The 27,600-nt window shown below is 41.0% G+C and overlaps 1 protein-coding gene across 34 annotated transcripts in view; it reads right to left on the reverse strand.

The window, feature by feature from the left end:
- Positions 1 to 325: 325 nt before the first annotated feature.
- TRDN (triadin) overlaps positions 326 to 27,600 on the reverse strand; it is a 293,769-nt gene continuing 266,494 nt past the window's right edge. For 23 of the 34 annotated variants that reach the window (XM_065588488.1, XM_065588476.1, XM_065588499.1 and 20 more), the window contains 6 exons: positions 26,730 to 26,768; positions 26,471 to 26,512; positions 25,423 to 25,470; positions 15,836 to 15,865; positions 4,268 to 4,306; positions 326 to 3,026 (listed from right to left, as the gene is read on the reverse strand). In XM_065588488.1, the coding sequence (XP_065444560.1) occupies positions 2,881 to 3,026; positions 4,268 to 4,306; positions 15,836 to 15,865; positions 25,423 to 25,470; positions 26,471 to 26,512; positions 26,730 to 26,768 (344 nt within the window). In that variant the 3' untranslated portion in view covers positions 326 to 2,880. The remainder of the gene's footprint in view (positions 3,027 to 4,267; positions 4,307 to 15,835; positions 15,866 to 25,422; positions 25,471 to 26,470; positions 26,513 to 26,729; positions 26,769 to 27,600) is intronic. The other 11 variants (XM_042847879.2, XM_042847885.2, XM_065588497.1 and 8 more) reach the window with 6 other exon arrangements.

Genomic DNA, 27,600 nt, shown 5'->3' on the forward strand with positions numbered 1-27,600 from the left:
TTATTTGTATGATTCTTATGTAGACCTAGGAATCTAGGAGTGCTGTATGGTAGAATGGATTCATCTTGCTATGCCTTGTGATGCTGATTTAGTTGGTGTTGGTCCTGCTTTGAGCAGGGGCTTGGACTAGATGACCTCCTGAGGTCACTTCCAACTCTAATCTTCTATAATTCTAAAAGGAAAATCCCCCTCAAACATATCCCCCATGCAGAAAGATACTCTCTCCTGAATTCAGAAGGCTTGTGTGTACCCACAACATGGGTGAACCAAGTTATCTTTACAAATCACTTTTCCCCATTCTTGGATTCATAAAAAAAATCCAATAGCCAGAGGCAGATATGTTTTATTTTCCAAAACTGATGAGAATAAGCATACATTTTAATAACATTTCAGTCTGATTTAAGTAAAGCCATGCAATTCAAGTAATGCATTGTTAAGGTTTCAGATAAATTCAGTTTATGAAGGCCCAAGGAAAAGGACTGCCATTTTGACCGAGGAGTGTCCAGTAGTTTTCATGTTAGTGGCCAAGATTAGGAAGTGACTGTCTATGGTCAGAGTTACATCACTTGTCCAGTGAAGCAAAGATCAAATGTTTTACTTCTTCAGAGCCAATCTGATATCTAATTGAAATGCTAGAGGAACAGGCTCTTAAAAAACATTCGTGTCCTTTCCCAAATCAAATCGCAATGGGAGAAACAGCCAAGTCATCATGAGCAAAAAGAGAAATTAAGTGTCAAAAAAAGCCAAAAAACCACAACAGCTTGTGAATATATATAAAAAATTAAATGTCGTGCTCATCATTTGAATTGGATAAAGCTATGAATTAAATGAGCTGACCTTCTGAAAGTTATAATCCCTTCATTAAGACAGCCTTAGTAGGAAAATCATAGGACAGCAACCTGTGTAACAACACACTGAAATACACACAATTTGTGTTGAGACCCAAAAGACACATTGAGGGGATGGGGACCCCTATGGGGGAGGGGGAAGTCCTGCTGAAACCCCCCCCCCCCGGGAGTTCCAGGTTTACAGCTCTGGTTACTGCAGAGTCAGAGCACTCTACAACCACATCCCCAATGTGTCCCCTTCCTGATTGGGAAGAACAAGCCCTAGACACAAGATGGTAATTGAGTTTCTAAATGGCTGTCAAGGCCATCTAGTGGGATGGTAGATTTTGAGAGGCAGGTACATGCATAACACAGAGTGTGCTAAGACCAAGAACTCATTTCATATAGGCCACTAAACATAATCAGAAAATAACAACTTTCAGCCATTACCAATCTGACCCAGTGACCTAGAGGTAAAAAACTCCAAATCCCATTATAAATTGCCTGAGTCCTTCTGGGACATAGTTATCTGAAACCTATGTAAGTCAATCTTCCTATCGAGATAAGCATCAGTGTTATGGTGATGTTATCTTGAGCTATACTAAAAAAAAAAGCAATATATGATTTACAGGTGTGAGCAGCTTTATTTCATGAATTATCATGTTAAAATTCATGGTATTTCAAATGGTAACTATGAAACTGGGATCACAGCTGTGTGGTTCACAGATTAAATTCATAAATATAGTAAGGAAGAAAAATAGCAGCTTGCAAAAATGCATTATTATTTACATTGCTAGACATGTACAGACAATCACAACACTGATTTACAATCAGACACCTTCACATAGGTCAAGTACCAGCACATCCCTTTTCTTTAACATAGCTAATCCACACTATCTGAAGTAATAAACAAGATGGTTGAGGACTGGCATGTTTACTTGCTGCACCCATCCTAAAAGTAACTGACAATACAGTGCACGTTGACAGAGGCCCAGCTAATAGCTTATGAGGCCTTCCATCTTATCTAGCAAAATTAACTATCAAGATTTCTTGCACGTACCCTGTTTTTTGCTGATTGCTCCAAGATTGTATCATGTTGGCATTTTTACTTGAAAATTTGGTTTTGTTTCACAAGTAGTGTCTAATGATATAGCTTCCTGTCTGACTTTTTTCTAACAAATGATTGGCCAGCATGATCTATCTGCAGTCTGTGCTGACTTGATAATGACTTTGTCCAAGAAGAGACAAAGGAAGTAAAAGAATTTCTTTCCCACTCATGAGATCTTCACAGTATACCTCCTTGCTTCACCTCTCTTTTGGCAGGCCCACCTTGGCTCACTTCCCCAGAACTCAAAATGAAAGGGAAAATGAGGTGTTATGATTTTACATATACTTAAGGGGCAAATATAGCAAGTTTTTATTGCTTGCCTTCAACTTAAATGTAAATACTCATCATTAACAGTTTGGATAGTGAACCTTTCTATAGTATACTGAGCAGCTTAAAAGGTAAGATGTGAGCGTCATTCTAAACTGGTCAATTATACATAAAAATAGCACCAGTCATGGAGCACATTTTCAGATTTACTGAGGTTTTTTCCATATCAGAGATCTGATTGAACATTGACAGGATATGATTTAGGATTCCAGGTAATCTTGCAAAATAATCTTATTGAAATAATCCTTGCATTTATATTTTTTGCTCTTTAAAAATTACTACATGGAAAATAGCCGTACTTGAATTCAGAACAGGTAGGGGAAAAATAAGAAGAGCAGAAGAGGCAGGAAAATGCACATGCACAAACAAACTGCACAATCTGACAAACACTATTTCAACACCACAGCCTTTCCTCAAGAACAATATTAGTATTGTTTGGATGAACAGTGTTCATCCACCACCTCTTTTCCCTCAGCACCAGACAGTAAAAAACGTTTCCAGGTGCATGAGATCTACTGGATCACATTTCTACAGTAACAAGTACCACTGTAGTTACTGTGGACCTCAGTAGAAGGGATAAAGTGCGAAGTCTCAAAAATACACAGATAACATGTCTCTCTACTGTCCTGGTGTCTTTGACTTCCGCCCTGAAGTCTTTGAATGACCAGGTCTCTTTTCATGGCTGGGAGCTGGAGTAATGGGGAATTGTAATCCATATCCATTGTATCCATCTAGGAAGACACATTGGAAGAAGCGGACTGGAGCTAGGGAAACACAGAAGACAAACAATTAGTTAATATGTACAGTTTCCAGATGGTGAGCCTGACTCACCACTGTATTGCTCCAGTTTAATTTTCGTGTAACTCCATTAACTTTAACTGTGTTACGGTGGCATAAAATTGGAGTAACGTGGTAAGAAACTAGACTCTAAGTCATCAAGAGGAAAAGCTGAATGGGATTTTTAGCTAAAGTCAATATGTTCTGAACACTCTGAGACCTTTATAGCATAACTGAGAGTGGTCCATATTATATTCAACATTCCCACATAAATCTATTATTTCCCTTAGATATACTCTGTCTAGCTGTCCTAATATTTGTTCCCTGGAATGGCTTCACTGTATGTGTTTAAAGGCCCTTCAACCCAAGCATCCATTTCATGACTCTGTATTTCAATGACCCATTCTGAATGCTCTGAAGAGTTCTATCAATTGTTCATGGTTGGAGATACGCAAATAATTGTTCCAAATGACCAGTCCTATCATTCCTTCAGAACTTTAGCATCATATATGGAAGTATCTTTTTCCCAGGGTTTTAATATGTAGGGAATTTTTGCTACCTTTGTGCCACTTGAAACTCAGCCTTTTATAGTCATACTTTTTTTCTATTACCCTCTCAGCTCTTTTAAAGGATCAGAAGAATATGGTCTTTCAGTTAAAGTCAAAAGATAAAATGCCTAATTTGTCAGGAAGGTTGAATTTTGTAACTGCATTTGAATGTTAATTGCACTCTGGAATTAAAGTTTTTCATGGAATGACAATTACATGTTTGGGGAAATGAAAGGAGAAATGCTGGCACTAGATAGAAATTAGTTCTCATGCAATTGATTTTCTGATGCCCATATCTTATTCTTTCCTGTTCATTCAATACAAGAAAGTTTAGCTCTTCAGTCTAACATGAAACAGACTGCAGGGCTTCCCTGTAATAGAAACTCAGATGCAAGGTCTGTTTATTGACTGCCAAATCCCATCAAATGGAGGAGCACTGCACGGTTTGTCACAAATGCCAGTGTATTCACTCGAGCAATTTTTCTCTCTCTGGTCTTTTTGCCTGATGCACAGGAAGGTTAGTTCTTTATCCAGCTCAATATCACACTTCATAACTGTGCTAGATACATTTGATGCTTCTGAAAATGACTAGATGGCCTATCTAACAAAATATCCATTTGACGCTGATTGTTATAAAGAAAAATAATTTACAGCAAGGAAGTCACCAATTACAAACTCACCTTTGTCTTTTTTAATGGAAATTATTTCTGCATATTCTTCTAATGGATATAAAAATAAGAAAGTAAGTCAATAGCTGGTTCTTTTTGTTTTACCAAGCAGGCAACCAGGGTGGCATGCACTTGCTAGTTGCAAATAAATATTATATTTAAAGATATTTAAAGGGACAAAGTACCCAACATGCTAGAAATACTGGAATTTTAACTCTCTTGCATTGCGCATGTTTCCATGTGCAAGCCTGGTCTATCCCAGTGGTGGCCAAACAGTGGCTCGTGAGTCGAATGCAGCTCTTTTACAGGTAAGCAGTTAAAGTGCAGCTCAGAGTCTCCCATGCACCCCGCCCCATTCTCCATCTACCACACTTGGTGGGTAGCTCAGGACTTCTGCCTTGCAGCAGGATGGTGGGGTAGGGGCTTCTGCCAGCAGGAAAGGGGGTCTCAGGGCTTCAGCAGGCGTGGGACTGAAGCCCTGAGCTCCAGCAGGTGCCTCTCACGGGTCAGAAGCCCCAGACCCCAACAGGCGTGCCCCGGCTCTTGAACTTCTGAATATTGTCCTACGTGGCTCAGAGGGTCAGGACGTTTGGCCACCCCGGTCTATGATAAGAGTCATTTTAAACAAAGCTCTTATAGGAGCAGAGAAAATACGACAGAATTTTCTGGTAAAGTTATACTAAACCTGATCATTCTATAATCATCAGCTCTTCTGATTTATAAGGTCATTTCACTTAAAAGTCTGATTTATAAGCTACTGTTAGTAGCCACAAAATTATTGGGGAGTGGGGGGGCATTTAGATAATTTGGTCTTTAGGAAGAGGTTATATAGGGTGTGCCTTGGTGCTAAACATGGAAAGTAGCAGCTGAAAAAAAAAGTGGTAAAAATCTTAAATTGCTTGGAAGAACTGTCACATATTTAGAATCATTCTGAATCAAATAGTATCATACAGCATGACAATGGCCTAGATTCTGTTATTCCTGAGTTCCTTGTTAAGTTGGTTTCTTCTGTTTAGTTAGCATGTTTATGCTACTCAACTTCAAAATGTTGTATATTTTGACCAGAGGTCAGGTGATCTGTTATTTATTGTGTTTAAAAAACTTCAACAAATTTTAATCTAGTTAAGGAATGCATTGCATATAAAGGACCAGTTGTTGTTGCTCTAAATCAGGTATGGCTAGAGTGCCCTCCTCCCTTGCTGTGCAGAAGATTAGGTGGGTTAAGATCCTTCTTCTGTGACTGTAAAAAGCATACCTAGATTGTGCCTCTGCATGTGGAAGGGAGAGCAGAAGTTTCTATGCCTGACACTCCCTTCACAAGAAAATGGTTGGAGCCAGGGCTCCCTTTCTTTCTCCACATGCCAAACAGACAGCAGAAGTGGCTGGCTATAATAGAAGGAGGAGCATGCTGCACCCTGTGAAGTGCTACTGCAGACTACCCTCTTCCCCACTAGTATGAGAGGTTCTCTGGAGGAATTGTGCTTCTGAGTGGCTGGCACAAAGCTTTGTGGGGCTTCCCCTTCAGCAGCACACTGACTCTTGCTCAGAGGGTAAAGTCAGCAGGAGTAAATTAAGCAGATTTGACCCCTAGAAGAAAATACATACATTCTGGTGCAAATACAGTAAGCCGTTTCACACCTTAAAGCAGACTTAGTAGATATTTTTATCAGTGTACATGGTTTAATAAACCAGGAAGCTATACAACTGAATTAATATACTGCAATATGAGGATATTTCCATTGGAACTTCCAGAGGAACTTTTTTCCCCTCCAACATGCCTTTCTGGGACTGGCCCTTTAAACTTGACCAAGCCAATCAGCAGCAGCCCTAAAGTAGTCATTTTGCAAATGACTGCTATCTCTCTTCCTCTCCCTCCTTGCTGGTAAGTATCTGGAATGACTTCTGTTTTGTTTTCCTTTTTCCATTGCTGAGAAAATGGCAAATTCTCTCGGTTTTCAATCAATGAAAAATTGAATTATCTGCCTTTGCACACAGCGCCATCTTTCATATTTGTTAGGCAAGCAAAGCAAGCGTGGATAAGCTTTAAGGCTCAGATTCTCAAAGGTATTTAGGTGCTTAATCCTCACTGAATTCAGCTGGAGTTAGGCCCCTAAATACCTTTAAGGATCTGGGCCATCATGCTAATCCAGTGTAATTTTAAAGAACATCAATTTAACTCTATACTTTTATCCTTCTGGGACATACTAAAGCTGCAAAATAAAAGATACCTAGTGTAGCGGGGTGATCACCCCGCTCTGGTCCTGGAAGGATAAAAGCAGCCCTGGAGAGGGCTGCAGCTCTGAAAGCTGGGCTGATTGGGAAAGCAGACACAGCTGTAGCTGGCTTAATAAGGGCCCAGTTGGCCCTTATAAGAGGGCAGTGGGCCAGGAGCTGGCAGAGACTCTCTCTAGCTTTGAGAGGGAGGGACCTGGCTGCAGGGAGCTGAGAGACGGTACCTGGACTGAAGCAGGGCTGGGGGAAGGCCAAGGGAGCTGGGGAGCTTCGGCCTGTAAACCCCCCAGGCTGCGGCCTAGTGGAAGGTCAATTAGGTACTAGGGTTGCAGGGGGCAGCCCACGGGTAGGCAGAGGCAGCAGGTCCAAACCCCCCTTGCCTATGATGAATGACTGTTACACTGCAGTCTGCCCTAGTGAGCGAGGGCTAGATGGTGACTGGCAGTAGCCTACGACTGAGGCAAGGCGGGGATAGAGGGTTGGGGGGTTCCCCTGGATGGGGAGACCCTGAAACTGTGCGGGTATTGCCAGGAGGCAGCACCCCAAAGACAAGGGGCACTGGGTCCTGGAAGGGACATGGGGGCCAGCGGCAGCAGGACACCGGCCTGCAGAGGGCACTCCGGAGGCTGGACGAGCTAATTCCCTGAGACGACCAGTAGGAGGCGCTGCAGGGTCTCGCACCGTCACACCTAGATAATACTTAGTCCTGCCACGAGTCCACGGGACAGGACTAGATGACCTCTCGAGGTGCCTTCCAGTCCTATGATTCCATGAACTTTAATTCTACAGCTCTACCACTGAAGTCCTTACTCAGGTAAGGAATGAGAGCTTTGTCTGTGTAAGGCTACAGGAGAGGTGCTGTGTAATTACAGTGGAATAAAACAACCTGATTTTTTCTTCATGGTCTATTCAGTTTTCGGTTGATTCAGGAAGAAAAGACAAGCATCCCTAATCCTAAACTAAAGAAATGTTTGTTGCTTTGATACAAAGACTAGACCTCTCGAGGTCCCTTCCAGGCCTACTTTTCTATGATTCTAGTCCCGTTTCTTTACAAATAAGAGCACTGCATGAGAATGAGAAGCAGGTCATGTAGGAGATCTATTCTATTAAAGAGAAGTAGTTTTGTTCAGAGGAAATGGTGGTAGGCTTGTCAGAAAAAAAAATTAGACTGTGTGACGGAAACAATCATTAGTAATTTTTGTTACTAGAGCCTTGATGTTTGAACCAAATTATTTCATTAAGTGGTTTCCCTAATAACATTAAACAATTCAACAAAGCACAAATGCATAGCATTATAGAAATCATAGCATTAGAAGCAACTAATTAGTAAGCAATTAGAAATATGAGGGAAGAAGAGACAATTTCACTGGTTTCTTACTGATCATTTTCCATTTATTTTGAATGCAAATACTGTATTTTGATTAAACAATCAAAACTGAAACATGCAGAGAAAATAATTACGGCATGTTCAAATTAATGGTTCTTCTAAGGTACTGATTTGGCTACCCAGTGGGGGAGGTTGGGGGGAGATTTGCCTCTGCTTTGCTACTTTGCCTATTTGGGCTCTCTCTAACACCTCAATGAAAATATACGACAGGCTGATCACAGAAAACATTGTAGGAGGTGGATACCTAAAGTGGTCAGGAATCCTCTTTGAACAGCATGAACTTCACCACCTGCTTTCTCATATATCTGCCAAAGTGTGTACACGTGCGTATTAACCGTAAAGGATAGCTTTATAACTGTCAATTAAATTTGATCTTGAATACCAAAAGCTAAATGTTAAGGGCTCCTGCAGTAGCAGAAATGTTGTTCCCTTCAAATCAGCATACGGTAGATATTTAGACACTGGCTTCTCAATTTAACAAAATGGAATTTTTAAAATAACATTTGACATATGAGTTCACCATTTTCTTCAATAACAAGAGTGCTCTTCTTAGAGCATTCACCCCCTTAGTTCTTATTGCTCAATGATACCATAAAAAACAATCTCAGTCTGGCCTCCAGGAAACAACCAACATGCTTTAATGGGGGGTGGGGGAACATCACACACATCAGCAGGAAAGGTCAGAAGCTTTCCAAATCAGTTCATGCATCCACTCTAAAATGACATTTTTCATCACTATAATGTTGTATCAGAGACAGCAGCAGAAAAACTAGCCCTCACGAGGATATTTCTTCCACATCTCATTTTCTGTCTTGGCTACACAATAAAAGAAAATGCAGGCTGTACCTGAATGCACATCCTGAAAATAAACTGATGCCTTGTAACAGGACTGTATGACAATTAATGCTGGAACTTTCCCTATATGCTCTCTCTCTTGGCAAACACTGTACTATAGTTCACATATCCCATTTAGTAGATGCACTATAAAGATAGTTTGGATTAAATTATTTAATCTGCTATTAAAATTGGTATTTGGGCTGGCCTAGTGATCGAATAGGGGCAATGTTATCACATGGAGTATGAGAGCTCACATCATATGTTCATGTTCAGTGACTCTCTCCTCCAAACCGCATGGGCTGAAGCACCGCAGAAGCAGTACATTCTCTTCTGAGGGGGGGAAGCAACTTGTGTCAGTGTTTGGTACCCACTCTGGTCAATTCCAAGACAACAGTAATGGTCTGTGGAGGGAACTAGAGTCTACGACCCTCTACTCAAAGGAATTTCACTGTGACATGAGAATTTGAAGGTAGCAACGGAGGAAAAATGGAATGGAACCAAGACGACAACTACAAGCCTTATTTATCAATATAGGAGGTGAGAGATGAGCAGTTGGGCAGGACCCATACAATTACCATTCACTGAAACTCTCTCAAATCTTCACAGAACCTCACTATCAGGTGCAGTGTTTTTATGCCTATGACTCCAAGAGCCAATTACCAAGTCCCACAATTCTGAGCTAACTCTCTGTTGCATAATTCTGTTGGACCACATGTAACATAGCAGCATACAGATTGTATTTTAGCTTTCACATCTTGAGTTCTTTTTCAACTTAGCAATTTACAGCTATGAAGACCAGGCAACTCTCTGGAGAGCACCATACAGAGAAAATCCACACCCAAAATAAAAATGATAAATAGAAGAGTGAGACAAAGTGGGTAAGGTTATATATTTTATTGGACCAACTTCTGCGGGTGAAAGAGTTTTTAACTTATAGAGACACCTGAAGAAGATATGTGTAAACTGAAAACTTTCACCCACAGAAGTTGGTCCAATAAAAGACATTACCTCACTACCTTGTCCCTCTAATATCCTGGGATCCATGTGGCTACATCAACACTGAAAATAAAACAAAATTGTAGGCTAGAAAAGCGTCTTATGGAATACATGGCAAAAGTACAGCACTGTCCTTCAAGCTATACAAGAAAAGGAAGGAAAGTCTCAAAGCAGGTCACATTTGGAATCTTTACACATGTGAGGTTTATGCAATAGGGTTTGATTGGCATATGTAAAAAAAAACCCTGAATGCTTGCCCTATAAATGTTGAGGCTTATAAGTAGGGGGGAAGGATAGCTCAGTGGTTTGAGCATTGGCCTGCTAAACCCAGAGTTGGGAGTTCAATCCTTGAGGGAGCCACTTAGGGATCTGGGGCAAAATCAGTACTTAGTCCTGCTAGTGAAGGCAGGGGACTGGACTCAATGACCTTTCAAGGTCCGTTCTAGGAAATAGGATGTCTCCATTTATTTTATATATATATAAATCTCAAGGCTGGCAACAAACACTGTTCAAAGTCACCACTGAAAGAAGGAAGTAATATGAGCATTTTGCAAAAAAAATAATCATGGTGGAGACAACCATTTCAACAAAGTCGTCTCAAATATCATGTTCTGGTAGCAAAAGACACAAGTTTTAGCATTCTTAAGAATTTAAAAGGTTTGCAGTCCTAGCTCACCTCATATAATTTCTAGATTGAGCTGAAGAAATAAACTTTGGAGTTTGAGTAAGGTTGGGACAACAAAATACTAGCAGTACAGTTATCAATAAAGTACACCTGGGCCAGGAATTTAAAAGGGATGACCACCTTTTTAATCTCCAAAAAATGATGTAAAGCAGATCAATCAGCAAAGCCTGAAGGCAGATTTACCAGCGCATACACATACACTCATATACATGTAACTCCCAGTAATACTGTACTTGAGTTTACAAGAAACAAGTGCTTCAAAAGGGGCTGTCAGTTTAATTAGGACAAAGGCAATGTTCTTTGCAAACAGCTGCTTTGTTTAAAGAGCAAAGGAGATGTTCAATGGGATATTAATTCTAACAGCACCGATGGCTGGAGACTGCAAAAATCAACTAATTACTCTTTATTAAAGCTGCACTGCAGCAAGTGCTAAGTGGACATCAAAGAAAGGGATATGAGAATCCAGCTCAGCCAATAAGATTACGAGCCAGATCCACCAATGAGATGTAGAAGTTCTGTGATGCACTGGCTGGAAGATTCTAGTTGTAAAGCTGCTTTAGCCAATCATGGTGGGATTACCCTGGTATTGTCCCAGTACGAAAAAGCTCCTTCATCACCCCCATTGCTGTTGGCATAGGTAGTGTAGCCACAAGAGAGGAGACAGACAGGATGACCCTATACTGCATCAATCCACAGATGCAGTTTGGACCCCATGGAGCCCTTAGTAGTGCTGTAATTTAGAGCAGCCCTCATGCTGCTCTAAATTGGTCCTCAGACCCAGCCTGGTACCTTGTGGCATGAGAATCAGGGAGCCTTAATGGAGGCTTACAGTCCCCTTTCCCCCTGGTTCCCACAGAGTTCACCATGTCCAGATAAAGAGAGGGCTAGGATCTGGCCCAAGATGTCTGTCTACAAATCGCATCCACAAATTTGGTAATTAAAATCTAAATTCTACCACAGGTACCTCTAGTTGATTGAGGGAGCAAAATTGAAGGCTTGGTTTGAGAATGCTTTCATAATGTATTTATAACTAGTGTAATGTAAAAATATATAACAATTATTTATAATTAATACTGTATTATTATGAACTGTAGAAAGCAATTTAAACTGAGAGCAAATACATTTTTTACATCTGCAGATCTTATGTCACCACAGAGAGGGGAATCCCTAATTGATTAGCAGCCATAATGCTGAACATGACATGTAGTATCTAAAATGTTGTGCTGGGGACTAAAAAATTCTACAGCTTGCTAACTGGCTCTGAAACCATTTCATATGAAGGTTTAACTCAGAGGATGCATGTGTAGAGAAATGCACTGTATTTCATCCTACAATCTCTTATAATCAGCCAGACAGCTACCATGTGTGTGAATGAACCAAAAGTGCAACACTCCCCCCAAACTAATTAAACATTTCTTCCTGTTAGATAATAAACCATGCAAGACATAATAATGCAACATCTAACTGATGAAAATAGACACCTTTCAACAAAGCATACAAATTATCAGAGTACACAGTCTGAAACAGTGCTACAGTACGATTGCTAACATCAAACTTGCAAAAAGCTTCTTCAAGAATGGCAGCACACTGCCATCAGACACGTTTCATTTGTGAAACCAAAGAATAAATTAGTTAACTCATTCATGGAATTATTTCCCCACAGAACAGAAGTAAATTTAGGTCCCAAACCAAAACCCTTGGAAGTCAGTGGGAGTTTTTCCATTAACTGTGGCAGTCTTGCAGTGCTGTTGATTTCATTAGTATTCATTCCCCACAAGAAGAGCTATAATGATTTGATAGCACAAGCTGTGCACTGATCATGTACTTTAGACATGTTGACGTGACAGCTCTCTGCAGACTGATTCCTAGGACCAGCATGATCAGCTAATGTTTTATATTAAATCATCTTTTCTGAAAAGCTACACTGAACGATTAATTTTTTTTTTCAACATGAAAATCAAACAGTAAATATCCCATCAAGGTGACAGTAATAGATATCAACTAAATGGAAGTTAATACCATATATATTGTTGACCAGTGTAAAACAAAACCCTACACTTTTAACTTTCTAATGCAGGTGAATTACTCCTCCCACAATAACACCACTTCTCTTTGAAGGTATAGGTAAGTTTAAGAAACAGTGCTGGAATTATGCCAAGGATAAGACCTGGTAGTTTCAAAAAGGAACTTCTTATAAGGAAAGAAGAGACTGAATTAAAATGCCATTCCCACCCTCGGTTCTCACTGTAGAATTCCAACAATAGGAATAGTGGGATAAGTACTGTAAAGTCTAATTTAAATAATTTAAAAATAGTCTACACTACCTCCAATACTGTTTGTGGTCATTACTGGAACAGAGCTGGTCCCATTGACTTGGGTTGCATGATGTAACTGAAATGGCTCCAATGGGTTCAACTTCCACTAATCAGAACTTTGGAAACATAAGATCGGTCCTGCTTCACTGGGTCTATGTAAGTTTTTATGAATTTTTAGAGACACAAGATCTATGATAAGAAATGTTTCAGATTGTCATTCTGGCCTCCAAACAAGTTATGTTATTAGATGAGATGGAATAGAACACTGGAAGAGTTACATTTCAGGGATGGCAGAGGGATTGTTCTCATGGACATTCACCTGAAGGAAAGATAAGTAATCTCTGGCATTAATTTATGTGCCTAGAAATCTGTTGGAGGAGAACAACATTTTATACACAGTGTCTTTTCCAGCAGGTGCATCATAGCAATGTCACAATGCATGCATTCATACTTTTCTTCCCTTTTATTTAGCAATGTGATTTAAAAAGATTAATCAGCCAAACAAAGGGGTAAGAACTAACTGTGTAATAAAGAACATGAAGACACTTGTTATTGTTTGCTTTTGTAGCAGAAGCATTCAACTCTAGAGATATTTTTAAATAGTTACTTTGATTTTTATCTTCTGATCTGCCACAAATTCTGCATATTTATTAAATACATACAGCCAATCAGTTTTGTTTCTGAGAAATGTTTTTGACCTAGTTATAAAGGGGGGGAAATTAATTCACTGTCCAATAGGCATAAATAACACAACTATTCAAATTCTTTCTGCAAAGTTAGGCAAATCAGAATCTCATTATTGGCTCTAAAACTGCATGTTAAATAAGTCTATTCAGATTCTCTGTGCCGCATTAAATCTATGACTTGCATACAATGTTTAGTTATAAAACTGATCAGTTTATCCCTAGAGTTATAGTAAATGTGGAGAGACATTAATTTTTATATTTAACATTCTAAGTAATGCTTAGTAACATCACTAGTATGAATACATCATTGAAAACAACCTTTGACCCCGTCTCAACTTTACTTTTTCTCATGCTGTGCTATATGCTTGGAAAACCCTCTCCTTCCAAATGACCTCTCTTTCTCCTCCTTCAGATCTCTACCCATGGGCCTGATTTTCTATTGCATTCACTCTCATTCACTAGCATTTTATACCCATTTCACATTCATTTTGCAGTAGTGTAAATGATTATACAAGATTCAGGGCTTCGGATTATCAGGCCATATGCCTTTAACACAGGCTTCCATTGCTGATAAACTTCAACTGCCTGCTCCCCTCCTTATGATTTATCTTGAATTAAACACTGTCTAGGGTAAGTCAACAGAAGAGCTCTGCATTTATATACTGGCTCACAGAGTATGTTTAGACTTCAACTGAAAACCTGTGACTGGCTGGCTGATTTGGGCTCGCATGGCTCAGGCTAAAGAGCTATTTAACTGTAGTGTAGATATTTGGGTTGGAGTGGGTTTTTAATTGCAGTGTAGACATACCCTTAGAGTCTGCTATTCCAGAATAGCTCTTAACCTGGGCATCTCATGGGGAGTGCCCTAATAGTTGGGCTATTTGGTATAATAAGGACTCAGTTTTGTGAATCTAGCCTTTCATTCCTCTTGCTTTTATTAAAAAAGGTCAAAATACCCAACACAAAACATTTCATTTCAGGTTGAACAAAGCATTTAGTTCATCCTGAAACAATTTTTCCCCAACTTTTTTCAGTTCACCAAAATGTCAAAAAGAACTCCGTTTCAATTCAAATCAAACCAGTCCTCCCCACCTCACCCCCTAGTTTTTTGGAACTGATTTTTGTTGTTGTTGACTGGCAGTTATTTGCACCGCTCTAGTTACCAATAAAGCCAACCCCCCAGAAAGGGGGGGTAGTTTGGACAAGAACTCAGTATAAGTGTGCACTTGTAAAGGATCCAGCCCATTCACAAGGTCTACATAGTGTCCACTGTATTTGTACTAAACTTCCACAGTCTTCACAGGGATTTACATGTTTCAAAAGGGTAGAACAAGTCCCATGTATTGAGATATTAAGTGTGTATCTTATAATAGATTATGATGGTACTACAGAGACAGCCTATCAATTTCCTTATAATTAAACCAGGCATTGACCTTTTGTTTTTAATCTTTGATATGTGTGTTCATTTTGAGTCTAATCCAAAACTCACTGAAGTGGGAGACTTTCTAGTGGCTTCAATGAGCTAAATCTTTCATTTCATCTACATATCTCACAGAGATTGCTAGTTTCTCAAGATGGTTTCATAGTGGATAATCTCAGAAAAATGGAATTACTAACACAAAGTTACTGGTATTCACAGGTCAGATGAAGTATTAAATATTAAAACAGCCAAAGATTCAGTCAGATATGTTATATGGGTGATACAGATCTTAAGTATAAAACCCATGACATACTTCAGAGTATGAGCTCATTCCATTACTTTTTAGGAAATGGTGTGAACTCTCAAGGTCCAAGAAGTGAAAAATAATATTAGTGATTAAATGATGAATTTTGGTGAGAAAAAAACAACTAGGGAAACTTTAATATACATTTTTTTGAGTTTATCATTTCTCTGTGAGTCTCAACTATTACTGAGGCGGTCTTCTCAATATTTTTGCTAACCTTCAATGAACTATAATCAAGTCCCAGTCAAGTTACCAGATTCAGACGTTTGCCCCCAACAACTGATATTTTTAAATAAAAAAAGGGGTGGAGCTGTGAGAAGAAACTATTGCCAGGATACGAAATTCACCGCAAATTTGCAATATGCAAACAGTCTGACATACAATAGGTAAGAAAGAGAGTGGAAGATGTAACACTGAATTTTCAGTAGTTGAATTTTCACAGTTGAGAGCTATTTATCCTGGGGTTTGTGTCCCTCTCTCAGCTAGTTTAAGTTTCCTTTTATGGCAGTTACCTCGTCTCTGTGTAAATTTAATAAAGTATGTAACATCCCTCCCAATCCTCTAATGGTTTCAGGGGAGGAAAAAAGACTCATTCGTTGCCAGTGTGTCAGGATAAATAACTTTTGAAAAATCTTATCTGCTTCAGCATTGACAAGTATATGTCACCTGAACATCAAAGACGGTCTCACAAATGGCTATAACACTAAATAGAACTTACTTGCTGTTTTTGCAGCTTTAGAAATCTTCTCTGTAAGGGAAAAATATGACATGTAGACACTAAATGCAAGACAATAAAATAACTTAATAGTAACTGTCAATCTCTACATGTTAATACAGACTCATAATGAATTCATCTGCTGGAACTGCTGAGTTTTTCAAGTGGTGATTGCAATGTGCCCTCTAATATCTTCTGGTGATAATGTGATTGGATAATCCTTTTTATACAGGAAAACATCTGAGAAATTACTGCAATCTACCACTGTAGGATCAAAGAATAAATCTATTTGAAAAATGCTTCCTTCAATAGAGATGGTAGTATAATTTGTTTGTATAAAGGATTTTTCTATCATGCTTAGTGATAATTTAAGTTTTCTCTGAGATGCGACTTCGACTGGGCAGCAAGCATAAATTTCTTTGACATGAGGACCTTTAAGACCTCTCAAAATTGTAGAACACAGATACAAGACTTGTTATTCTACTCCTGAAATTAAGGCTGCTTTTGAAGCTACCTTTCTATTGCTAAATATATTTGTTTACCTAGAAAAGAATCACTCTGCCCATTAGTCTGAACATTGTACCAGCTTAACAAAAACATATGTTATATGTAGCTATTATCATAGTTTATGGTCTTATTGTTGTAATCTGACCCTCCGCTTCTCCCTCACTGTATTGTTGCATTATTTGTAAATAATTAGAGTAAAATAATTATAATATAACAACGACCTATACAGTTGTTTAGCTTTTCAAACTCAATTGTAAATGTTAACACCTACAGGACAGTCTTATAAAATAAATGAAATAGTCCCAGTGACAAACTGGGACTTGGACAGTCCTCAGTTTTGGGTAGTATTTGGCTCTAGATGTGTCTCTGAACTTCCCTGCTTGTGCCTATTTCGGTTTTAGACTGAGCAAAAACTACAGAGCCAAATATTCCTGAACTTTATGGAAGGGTCATCTTTAACGTTTAGACAGGTCCATATCTAGTGATACAATTTTTTTAAAAATAATTGGTGGACAGTTTTACTAAGGAATACAAGTTATTGTTTACTGCGACTATCAATATTGCTTTTTCTTGGTAGGGTCTGCTTAAATCCTTGTATATGTGAATGTTCTAAAACTCAAGCTATATACAGATTTTAAAATTGCTTATTGCTCTTTATCTGATTGCTTTATAATATCAAGAAACAGATGAAGATTCAAATCCAAATCTAAGAACATGAAACTACTCTATTCAAGCTTTAGAAGCCAAGAGAAGATTTCTTATTTAATATTTTAGATGATATCAGAATTCTTAAATACTTTTCAGCTTTGATTATTCCAGTACAAAGTATTAGTATTTAATACACTGCGCTTAATGTATCAGCCTGAAATGGAAATACATAGGAAGCAGAACTGAAGCTCAAACTCATTATAGTATCTTAGATTTGGCCTTAGATTTTAAATTCTTAGAGTTCAGCTAATACTGAAATATAGAATTGACAAATGCTTGACTATAATTCACTTTGATGTTATTTATAAAACCTACAAATATGCCAACAAATATTTTTGTTCATAAAAACACTGGAAAGAGACAACGTAAAATACTTTTGTGATTATCTGTTTGCATTTATGGAAATATATTTGCACAGCCATCCCGAGACCTCTTTAAGGGCTAGGATTATCGAACCAGGGAGCAACAATATCATGCGACTAAACTGACCTATCACGTAATGTAAAGAAAGTGGTTACTAGAAGAAATAATCATGGTAAATCATGGTAAGCTGAATTAACATTGCACAGTCAATTTTAATTGTAGTCTAAGTTCCCTCTAAACTGTGTGGCTGCGCAGCAGCCTATTAAGTGCCACACAGGCACCCAGGGCTGCAGCAGGGAGAGATGCCTCTCCCCCAGCCCCAGACTTGCCACGGTGGGGAGAGGTGACCCTTCCCTGGCCCCAACCCAGCCCAGCCCCGGAGCTGCAGCAATGGGGAGAGGCGCCTCTCCCTCCCAGCCCAGTTGCTGCTGCAGGGAGAGAGAGCTGGGGGGAGGGGGGAGAGTCCTCTCTCCCCCTCGCAGCCCCAGGGCAGCCTGCACTCCAAATCCCTCATCCCCAGCCCCACCCCAGAGCCCGCAGCCTCAGCCAGAGCCCGCACCCCCCACACCCAAGCCTCTGCCCCAGCCCTGAGCCCCCTCCCACACTCTGAACCCCTTGGTCCCACCCCCACCACATGAATTTTGTTATGTGCACCAATATGCATAATATGCACACATCACCTCCATATTGGTGCACATAAAATTAATTCCGCACATGCATGGGAAAAATTAGAGGGAACACTGATTCTAGCATTTCCTATCTTTTGCATACTCCACGTTGCAGCCTTAATAATGTTCTTGTAACTGATTTTTGGGGGGAGGTGTAATTTCCTAGGTTTTTAAAAAAGCATACTGAAGAAAAATCCTACCATGTGACACTCACAGGAGTCATCGTCAGCGTTGGAACCTTTATATCCACCAAACAGACCTCTGCCATTTGAGCTAACAGAGTAAGTGATAGCAGTAATAGGGTGTCATACTCTGTGTGATCCAGCACTATATGGGGAGGAGACTCACACTTTGCCAGTGGCTTTCACAGATATTTGTTGGCAGCAGAAGAATGGGGAGACTCGGGAATCTCGGCTCCATTCCAGGCTGTGGAAGGGAGTGCACTCTACTGGTCATGAACCCTTCTCGGGGCCGGCTCCAGGCACCAGCATTCCAAGCAGGTGCTTGGGGCAGCAAACTGCAAGGGGCGGCAGTCCGTGTGTTTTTGCCACCCCAAGCAGCGCGCCGAATTGCCGCCGCGGACGGCGGGGGCAGTCCGTCTGCCATTAGGGCGACACTTGCGTTTCCGCGGCGGCAGCAATTCGGCGGCAGCTTCTATGTTCAGCTGCCCACGGCGGCAATTTGGCAGCTTCTGTCTTCCGGCTGAAGACAGAAGCTGCTGCTGAATTGCCGCCACCGCGGCAACGGGCGTGCCACCGTAATGGCACAAGGACTGCCCCCGCCATCCGCGGCAGCAATTCAGCGCGCTGCTTGGGGCGGCAAAAACAGTAGAGCCGGCCCTGACCCTTCTGCCCCATTCCTTCCAACTTGTTCCAGTCTCAGTCCTAGCTCTTTCCCAAGAATGGCTCCTCTTCCCACTGACATTCTCCTTCACCTGTCTGGTCCAAGTCTCTGCTCCTCAGACTTCTCAACCCAGTCCTTGCACAGGGAGTCCTATTTATACACCTCTGGACTCTCCCTCCCAGTTCTCCACCTGTCCCAGTCTTCCGGCTCCGCCAGTGTCAGTTTCTCCACCTATCTCCTCATCCCATCTGTCTCAGCTCCCCCCTACCCCAGCCATTTCATCATCTTCATTGGCTCCCCGGTCCCAATCTCTCTCCCTGGGCTCCTTGTCTACACTGTGCCGCAGTGCGGACTACAGGGGTGTGAATTGCAGAGTGAACTGAACGGCTGTGTTTTAACTGCCCTGTGTGGACACTGCTGGTTCCAGCTAAAAGATACCTAGTTCAAGTTAATGTAGTCTCCTTTCAAACGGGACTACAATGTATACTAGGTACCTTTTAGTTTGGGACTGTCACCTTCTTGTGATGAAGGGGTTTGCGTGTTCCAATGACCCTCAAAGCTAAGTTGTCGGGAGCTTCATGTTCCTGGTAGGGTCTCCCAAGGTGAACAGGTCTGAGGGAAGGTCCCAGACAAAGCACGGTCCAATCTCCCAGGTGGGCAGGTGGAAGAGGGTCCTCGGATCTCAATGACTGTGAAAGTGGATGAAGGCTGCAGCAAGTGGAGATCTCCAATTATCTCGGACTTTCCCTGCCACTGGGTCCCAGACCTTCAACGTGTCATGATCGTGTGGTTGCTGTAAGCGCACCAGCTTCCCCACATTAAAAGAAATCAATTGCAGACTTCTACAATGAGAAACAACATCTTTCCAACCTTCCAAGCCCTGCGGTGATGGGCTAGTGGTGACAGGGACAGGATTAGTGAATCTGGCAGTCCCTAGCCACGAATCTGCACATAGGCAGTGGTAATTAGATGGCTGTCTGGCACCTGGACTGATACAGGGGTGCAATTCGGCAGCTACTATTGTGACTGAGCAGTCCTCTTTAGGATCCCCTCTGCTCACCCCACATGGGGCGAGGGCTATAAAAGGTGCCCTAAACCTAGGCTGTCTCATACACTCTGGCCAGGATTACTGCATCCAGTGGGATCATTCTGCCTGCGGTCAAAGCTATAAAAAGAAGGTTTGCACCCTGATGGATAACAAAGATAATATACGGCCGGAAAGAAGAATTGCTATCGTTGCCAGGGATCTTGCAAAGATATAACATCGATGTCGCTTCCTTAAATGAGACAAGGTGCCCAAATGAAGGTTAACTGAGAGGAGAAGGTGGAGGCTACACCTTTTTCTGGAAAGGAAAATCTGCAGAGGACAAGCGCATTCATGGTGTCAGTTTTGCAATTAGGAATAAGTTTGTCAGTCAGTTTACAGAATTTCCTGTAGGAATCAATGAACGTCTTATGACTCTTCATCTTGAGCTCAGCAACAACCCGTCTACTACAGTCATCAGTACGTATGCCCCAATGCTTGATTCTATTGAGGATACCAGGGAACAATCCTATACAGATCTTAACCAACATTCCCAAGGAGGACAAAATCATTCTCTTTGGAGATATGAATGCTAGAGTCAGGTGGGAGTCAGATCTCTGGAAAAGAAGGAGTAGGAAAGACTAACTCCAATGGCATCCTTCTCCTGAGCAAATGCGTAGAACATAGCGTGATCATAATGAAACCACCCCCTTTAGACAAAGTGAGAAGTATAAAGCAACAAGGAGTCCTGTGGCACCTTATAGACTAACAGACGTATTGGAGCATAAGCTTTCATGGGTGAACACATGCATCTGACGAAGTGGGTATTCACCCACGAAAGCTTATACTCCAATACATCTGTTAGTCTATAAGGTGCCACAGGACTCCTTGTTGCTTTATATAAATCCAGACTAACACGGCTACCCCTCTGATACTTGAGAAGTATAAGATCACCTGGAGACACCCTCACTCCAGGCATTAGCACGCACCCTTTTGACTATGTTATTTTTAGAGCTCGAGATTGGAAGGATGTCCGCATCACGAGGGCCATGCATGGAACTGATGACCATTGGACAGACCATCGCCTTGTTAGATCGATCATGAATTTCCAGATCACCTCAACGCATCACAATCAAAAAACTAGTATGAAAGAAATTCAACATCAAGTCCCTTGAAGATATAGTGATTCAGGAGAAACTTCAGCAGTATCTCCAAGAGAAGTTTGCCACTGTGCCTACAGCTGATGATGATAATGAAAATTTCTGGAAGGGATTACACACTGCCATTCTCTCGGCATATGCTGAGTCCATTGGCTATGTCACCTGCCATCACCAAGATTGGTTTGATGAGAACAATGCTGAGATTCAGGGCCTGCTTGACCAGAAAAGAAAAGCTCATCACATGTGGCAAAATGACATATGACACCAGCAGAAGAAAGAGTCATACAAGCAACTCAAGACTGAAGCCCAAAGGAAAATCAATGACATCAAAAGATAAGTGGTGGAGAGAAAAGGCCAAGGAGATTGAGCTTTATGCTAATAAACATGACATGAGGAGTTTCTTTCAGGCAATAAGGGCCATTTATGGCCCATGTTCCCATGGACTCTGAGTCCAAGATGGGTCATTGTATTTTAAGGACATCAAAGCCATCAAAACCAGATGGAAGGAGCATTATGAGTTACTCCTAAGCCGTAAGTCAACAGTCTCAGATACCACTATCGAATCTATACCTCAACAACATGAAAGAGAATCTCTTGCTGACCCCCCCACCCTCGAAGAAGTAACACGAGCCATTATGGAAAGTAAGAACAAGGCGGCAGCAGGGCCAGATGGCATACCAGCTGAAGTCTACAAGTTTGGAGATGGAGAACTGTTAGGGAAGCTCCAAAAACTTTTTCTTCATATCTGATACAATGAGAAGATACCAGAGGACTTGAGAAATGCTAACATTGTTACAATCTTTAAGAAAGGAGATAAGTCGGAGTGTGGAAACTATTGTGGCATTCCCTTGCTATCTACATCAGGGAAAACCCTTGCCCATATTCTCTTAAACCGATTACTTCCCCTTGCTGAGGAAATATTGCCGGAATTTCAGTGTGGTTTTAGACCATCACGCAGGACAACCAACATGATCTTCATTGCCTGCCAAATGCAGGAAAAGTCTTGGGAGCAAAATCAGAACCTGAACGTGGCTTTCATCAATTTGACAAAGGCCTTTGACTCTATCAATCACAAAGCCCCTTTGAAGGTGCTGGCCAGATTTGGCTGCCTTCCAAAATTTATTAAGGTCCTAAGGCTTCTCCAAGATCAGATGACTGCCATGGTTCTCTGTAATGGCCTTGAGATGGAACCTTTCATCATTAAAACTGGGGTTAAGGAAGGATGCATGATTGCCCCAACCCTGTTTTCCATCTATTTTGCAGTCATTTTGGTCCTCATTAAAGATCACCTCCCCAATGGAGTTGACATTCAATATAGAGCGATTCTTTAATCTTCGACGTCTCCGCTAGAAATCTAAAGTCTTCAGGGCGTCCATTACTGATCTTCAGTATGCTGATGATTGTGTCATCCTTGTGCACACTGAGAAGGACCTTCAGTCCAGACTGGATTTTCTTGCACAACCTTACTGAAGCCTAAGACTCTCATTCAATATTGAGTAAACTAAAGTGCTCTATCAACCTGTTTCAGGCCTTGCACATGACCCACAACAAATTACCATAGAGTGACAGACTTTGGAGACAGTCGAGCACTTTTGCTACCTCAGTAGTCAACTTTCTTAAAATGAAAAAATCAACAGTGAGATCCAGCACAAGTGCTTCCTTTGGGAAATTTCTCTCACATATTTTCACAGACCATGACCTACAGCAGGACACCAAGATCCAGGTCTATAAGACAATTGTTCCTATGGATGCGAAGCCTGGGTGACCTATCAACAGCACTGCAAATGTTTGGAGAGGTATCACCGATGCCTCCAGAAGATCCTTCGCATCAAGTGGCAAGATCGCCGCACTAATGTCAGCATCCTCGCTGAAGCCAATGTTACCAGCATTGAAGCTATGATCCTCATGCACCAACTTTGCTGGGCTGGACCTTGTGTGCGGATGTCAGACTTCCGCCTCCCATAACAAGTCCTCTGCTCTCAGATCACCCATGGTCAGAGATCGTGGTGATCAGAGGAAATGCTACAAAAACACACTGAAAGCATATCTTAAGAAAACTGATGTGGACATCAAAAGCTGGGAAGAGCAAGCCACCAACCAACCCCATATCCTCCATCAGGCAGTGGCCTGCTTTGAGGAGAAGCACCTTGTCCTCAAAGCTGAAAAGAGAGAGAGAGAAGCAAGGAGAAAGAAAAAACAAACAAACAAAAAAAAACAACTTTCTCCCAGTAGGCCGCTGGCCTACCACAAAATGTCTGTACCTACTGCAGGTGGATTTGCAGTTCCAGGATCAGACCCCTGAGGCATCGCAGGACCCATATGTAAATCTGTGGTAGAGATCATCCTCAAATTGAGGGATTGCCAATCAATCAGTTTACACCAGGAGTGCCCATATGGGGCAGCTAGAATGCAGCACGTTAGTGTGCTCGCAATTCATACACTCGTAGTCTGAACTGCGGGGCCCTGTAGACAAGCCTTCATTGTTTTCACCACCCCTTCCTTGGCTCCTTCTCCTAGTCTTTGCCTAGTTAATCCCAGTTCTTCATCAAATCTCAGTATTCCCTCTCTCCCACCAACTGGCTCCCAGGCCCTCTTGTCCAACTCCCACTCCCAGTTTCCTTGCCAAGAGTCTGTGTCTCCCCCATCCCAATTCCTAGTCTCAGTTTCTGGATCCAGAACAGCCCACAGCAGAGCCCAGAGCTGCAATTGTAAGGAAGTCCTGCTGAGCTCCAAGCGAAAGAATGCCCAGTGTGGACAGAATCTTCAGGGAATTTAGTTTCTAACATTCAAGAAGTTTCTGTTGAGCTGTGTGAACATCTTATAACTTGGCCAAATTTGGGTGGATGTTCACATAGATAGCAAAAGACATCCCTGACAAGAAAGTAACTCCCTGCTAAATTTCAAGTCCCTGCTTGAAAGTGTGGGGATACAAGTGCTTTTCAAAGAATTCAACATGGGCAAAACAGTGTATTTCCCTAGCCACATTCTCAGAAATGGCTGAACCATTTTGGCTGAAGTTTTTCAGAAATTTAGCCTGAAAATTTAGCCTGAATCAGGCATGGGGCATTAAAATTTTTAACCCAAATGGTTAAAGTTTGGCAAAGTTCTAAGCAACTGAAAACAGGGTCTTATAATGGGAAGTGTCAGGCAACGTTAATACCTGGCAGCACTATGAGCACTCCCTATCTTTACGTGTTGAGCTCCAAAAGTTAGCATAAAACAGTGAGGCCTGTTTTGCAACACAGATTCTATCTCCTGAATTTCTGCATCTCTTATTCGACTACAGAATTAGCAGGAGTTACAATCTATTTGTTGAGCCCAGGACTTACCATTCCCAGTGAAAGAAGAGCAGATATCTTCTTATGTGAAAGCCAATCAGTCCTGATATAGCAAAGCATTTATACATGTACTTAATTTTAAGTCACCTGGAAGTGGGCCAACTTTCTGTGTCCCTGCTTTAGTTTGTTTTGCTTTTCCATATTGTTCATTTTGTGTATACTTGTCTTGCACATTTTGTTATAATTAAAAATATTTGAGTTCAATTAGAGACATCATAGGGTGTTTTAAACAGCTTGGGCCAAACGCTGTTGGCAGTTATAGTGGAGCAACCTCTTTGAAGTCCACAAAGCACAACTCAAAGTGGATTTGACTCCATAGTCTCTACTACAGACTATTACTCTCTAGTGAGATTAAAGGCTTATATCCTCAACTGACATGAATCAGTGTAACTCCACTAAACTCACATGCACTGATTTACAGCAGTCAAGGATCTGGCCATAAGTAGAACCAGTTTGATGATTTATATTATCATAGCACTTGTGAATCACAGCCATGGTCCAGGTTTGTACTAGGTGCTGTACAAACTAAGAATAAAAAGCTGGTCCCTGCCCCAAAGAGCTTATGTGACAAGACACTGTAGGTAGACTTCGTACTGAAATATCCCACCCTCCTTGATGCTGTTTGTTTTACAGGGATAGATCCCCGTCCTGAGAAACAAGGTGAATTGGAGAGATTTTTGCTCATTTATTTGTGCTATCGAACAGATTTCCCAGGAGGAACGTATGTTTGTTCTAAATCAGACATCTCCAACGTCATGACAGACCACTTGGTCTAAAAGGTAACTGGCTGAAAATATGTTTGGGTTAAGGACAGAGATACAGTCCAAATACAACAGTCTACAAATACATAAATATGGGCCTGATTCTGTCAGCTCTCCCCTTGTGAAGCTCCCATTGACTTTAATGAGAGTTGTGCACATAAAGAGCTTGCAGGCTAGGGCTCTCTTTAAAAATATAAGACGGAGGAAATATTGATTACCTGTTGTCAGGTTGTGCTGTCTTAGAATTTCTTTTACTGTTGGCACTGCTAAAGAAACACATTAGATACTAAGTAATGAAATTTTAGCATTTAAGTAAAAACATACAATTGATAGGTTTTGAACTGGTTAACACTTTACAGTTCATAGAAACAAAACAGATCAAAGTGGATTTTGCAAACAAAAAGGGAAATTTCAGAATAAGGAAAACTGTGCCTAACAAACCTGCTTTATTAAAATATTACTAATAGCTGTCTTCAGACTGACCATTTGAATCCTCAAAAAAGTATGCCTGATCATTTTGTGTGGACAGATGTCTCTGATTTTTGTGGATCGGCGTGTGAAGGTCTGGCTCTAGGTGGGCCTTCCAGATCTGCACTTCTATGAAAGATGATCTCTGTTTAACTAGCACGAATATCCATAAATTGGTCTCCATATATGTGGTTTTATGCCTTTCAGTACCTTAGTCTGTCTGTCCAATGCTACTAATTATTTTACTGGGCATTACACAAACCATCATAACAACTACAAATGACTGTAGTGTTTGGTTGAAACTGTGGAGCCCAAACAGCTTAGCCAGCATGTATGTGACCAGGAAATGTTTTACACAAATGATAATTATCTCGAATTATGAATGCAGTCATCACAAAATATACAGGTCAGCAATTCAAAATATCCCACACACTGGGGAGATGGAACCCACGCTAGCTCCAAATATGCTGTCCCAGCATGCAGCATTATGACAGACCAGGAAGGGGACACTACACTCCTATGTAGATACAGTGGCTGGGAATCCTGCAGACAGGCTAATGTACCAGCTGTGGAGGGGGCCACATTGCAGCCTACCTCCAGGTTCGAGGTGTTGATTTCATCCCTCCACCTCATACACAGAGGGTTCTATATGCTGAATTATTTTGGCTTCATGTGCAACTCCAGGGTTTCCCCCTACACACATTAGAAAGACTAATAAAGCTCTCCATTCTCATCCCTGTAAAACCTGATGTTCTCATTTTAAATTACTGCTTGCAGAGCTTCTCTTCCCTTTATTACCTTTGGCTTTTCCCTCTTTGGGATGTTTCTTCTCTGTTTTTGCTACAAAGGAGAAAGGAATATAACAGTTTAGGGAAGGGACAATTTAACTTTGTAACAATCAGATTGTCAAGGTCAGTCTTCAGTTGAAACTGGGGCAAACCATTCCGAGATTGTTTCAAACAACAATAATAAGAGTTGTAATGTTCACAGCAAGGACAATGAGATTACTACTATGGTGATCTTACATACACAGACTTCTCAAATAGTCGGCTTTTACCTTCTCTTTCCTTTGCAGCCTTTTCTGTTTTTTTCTTGGCTAGAAAGATTTGCAAGGAAATATCATTAACTAAGAGGCCTTTATTGGGAATTCTATTTTGGACACCTAGAGCAAATTGATCCCTGGTGTAACTATTAATGTTCCTAAATTTACAGCAGGGATAAATCTTGCCCATTTCAATGGACTGTAGGTCTACAGCACTATATTCTTTTTATTAAGCTTTACACCAAACAAACATACTTGTCTTAGCATGACATATGTGTATGCCCTTTTTCAGCATTCCTTTTCCAACCCCCCAGAATACAGCTAGTCAGCTAAGGCTATTCTCAGCTAAACACACTGAAATTAACTAAGGTAGATAACTGCAGGCGTCTGCGCCATTCCAATATTCCCTGTTGAGTACAGCAGAGATCTGGCAGTATGCCTTAGAACTGTTCATTTTCACTCCATATGATCCAACCAGCTGTAATAAGGATTCAGTGTCTCTTGGTGCATGTGCTATCTGATTAACGCAAGCTGGCTTAATGCTAATCACCTCTGTCTAGCTCACCCAAACACACACATACTTAAAAATAAATAAATACAGTGACTAGAAAAGAATCAGTTCATCAGGCCAGATTCTCAACAGCTGTAAATTGGCGTAGCACTCATGATTTCAATGGAGCTATGCCAGATTACACCAGCCAAGGATTTGGTTAATCATGTTTAGAGAGGTTGTGTTTCACATCTTTACTTACCTAGATGCTAAAAAAACATGCCCTTAATGAAGGCACTGGATTTATGGCTTATTATAACAATCTGTAACACACTAACCCCCTTATTTCCCTATGACCACAGAGGAGTTAATGGGCCACTTCACCTTGAAGGGTCC

The sequence above is a fragment of the Chrysemys picta genome, chromosome 3, assembly GCF_011386835.1.
Source record: "Chrysemys picta bellii isolate R12L10 chromosome 3, ASM1138683v2, whole genome shotgun sequence".
Taxonomy (NCBI): domain Eukaryota; kingdom Metazoa; phylum Chordata; order Testudines; family Emydidae; genus Chrysemys; species Chrysemys picta.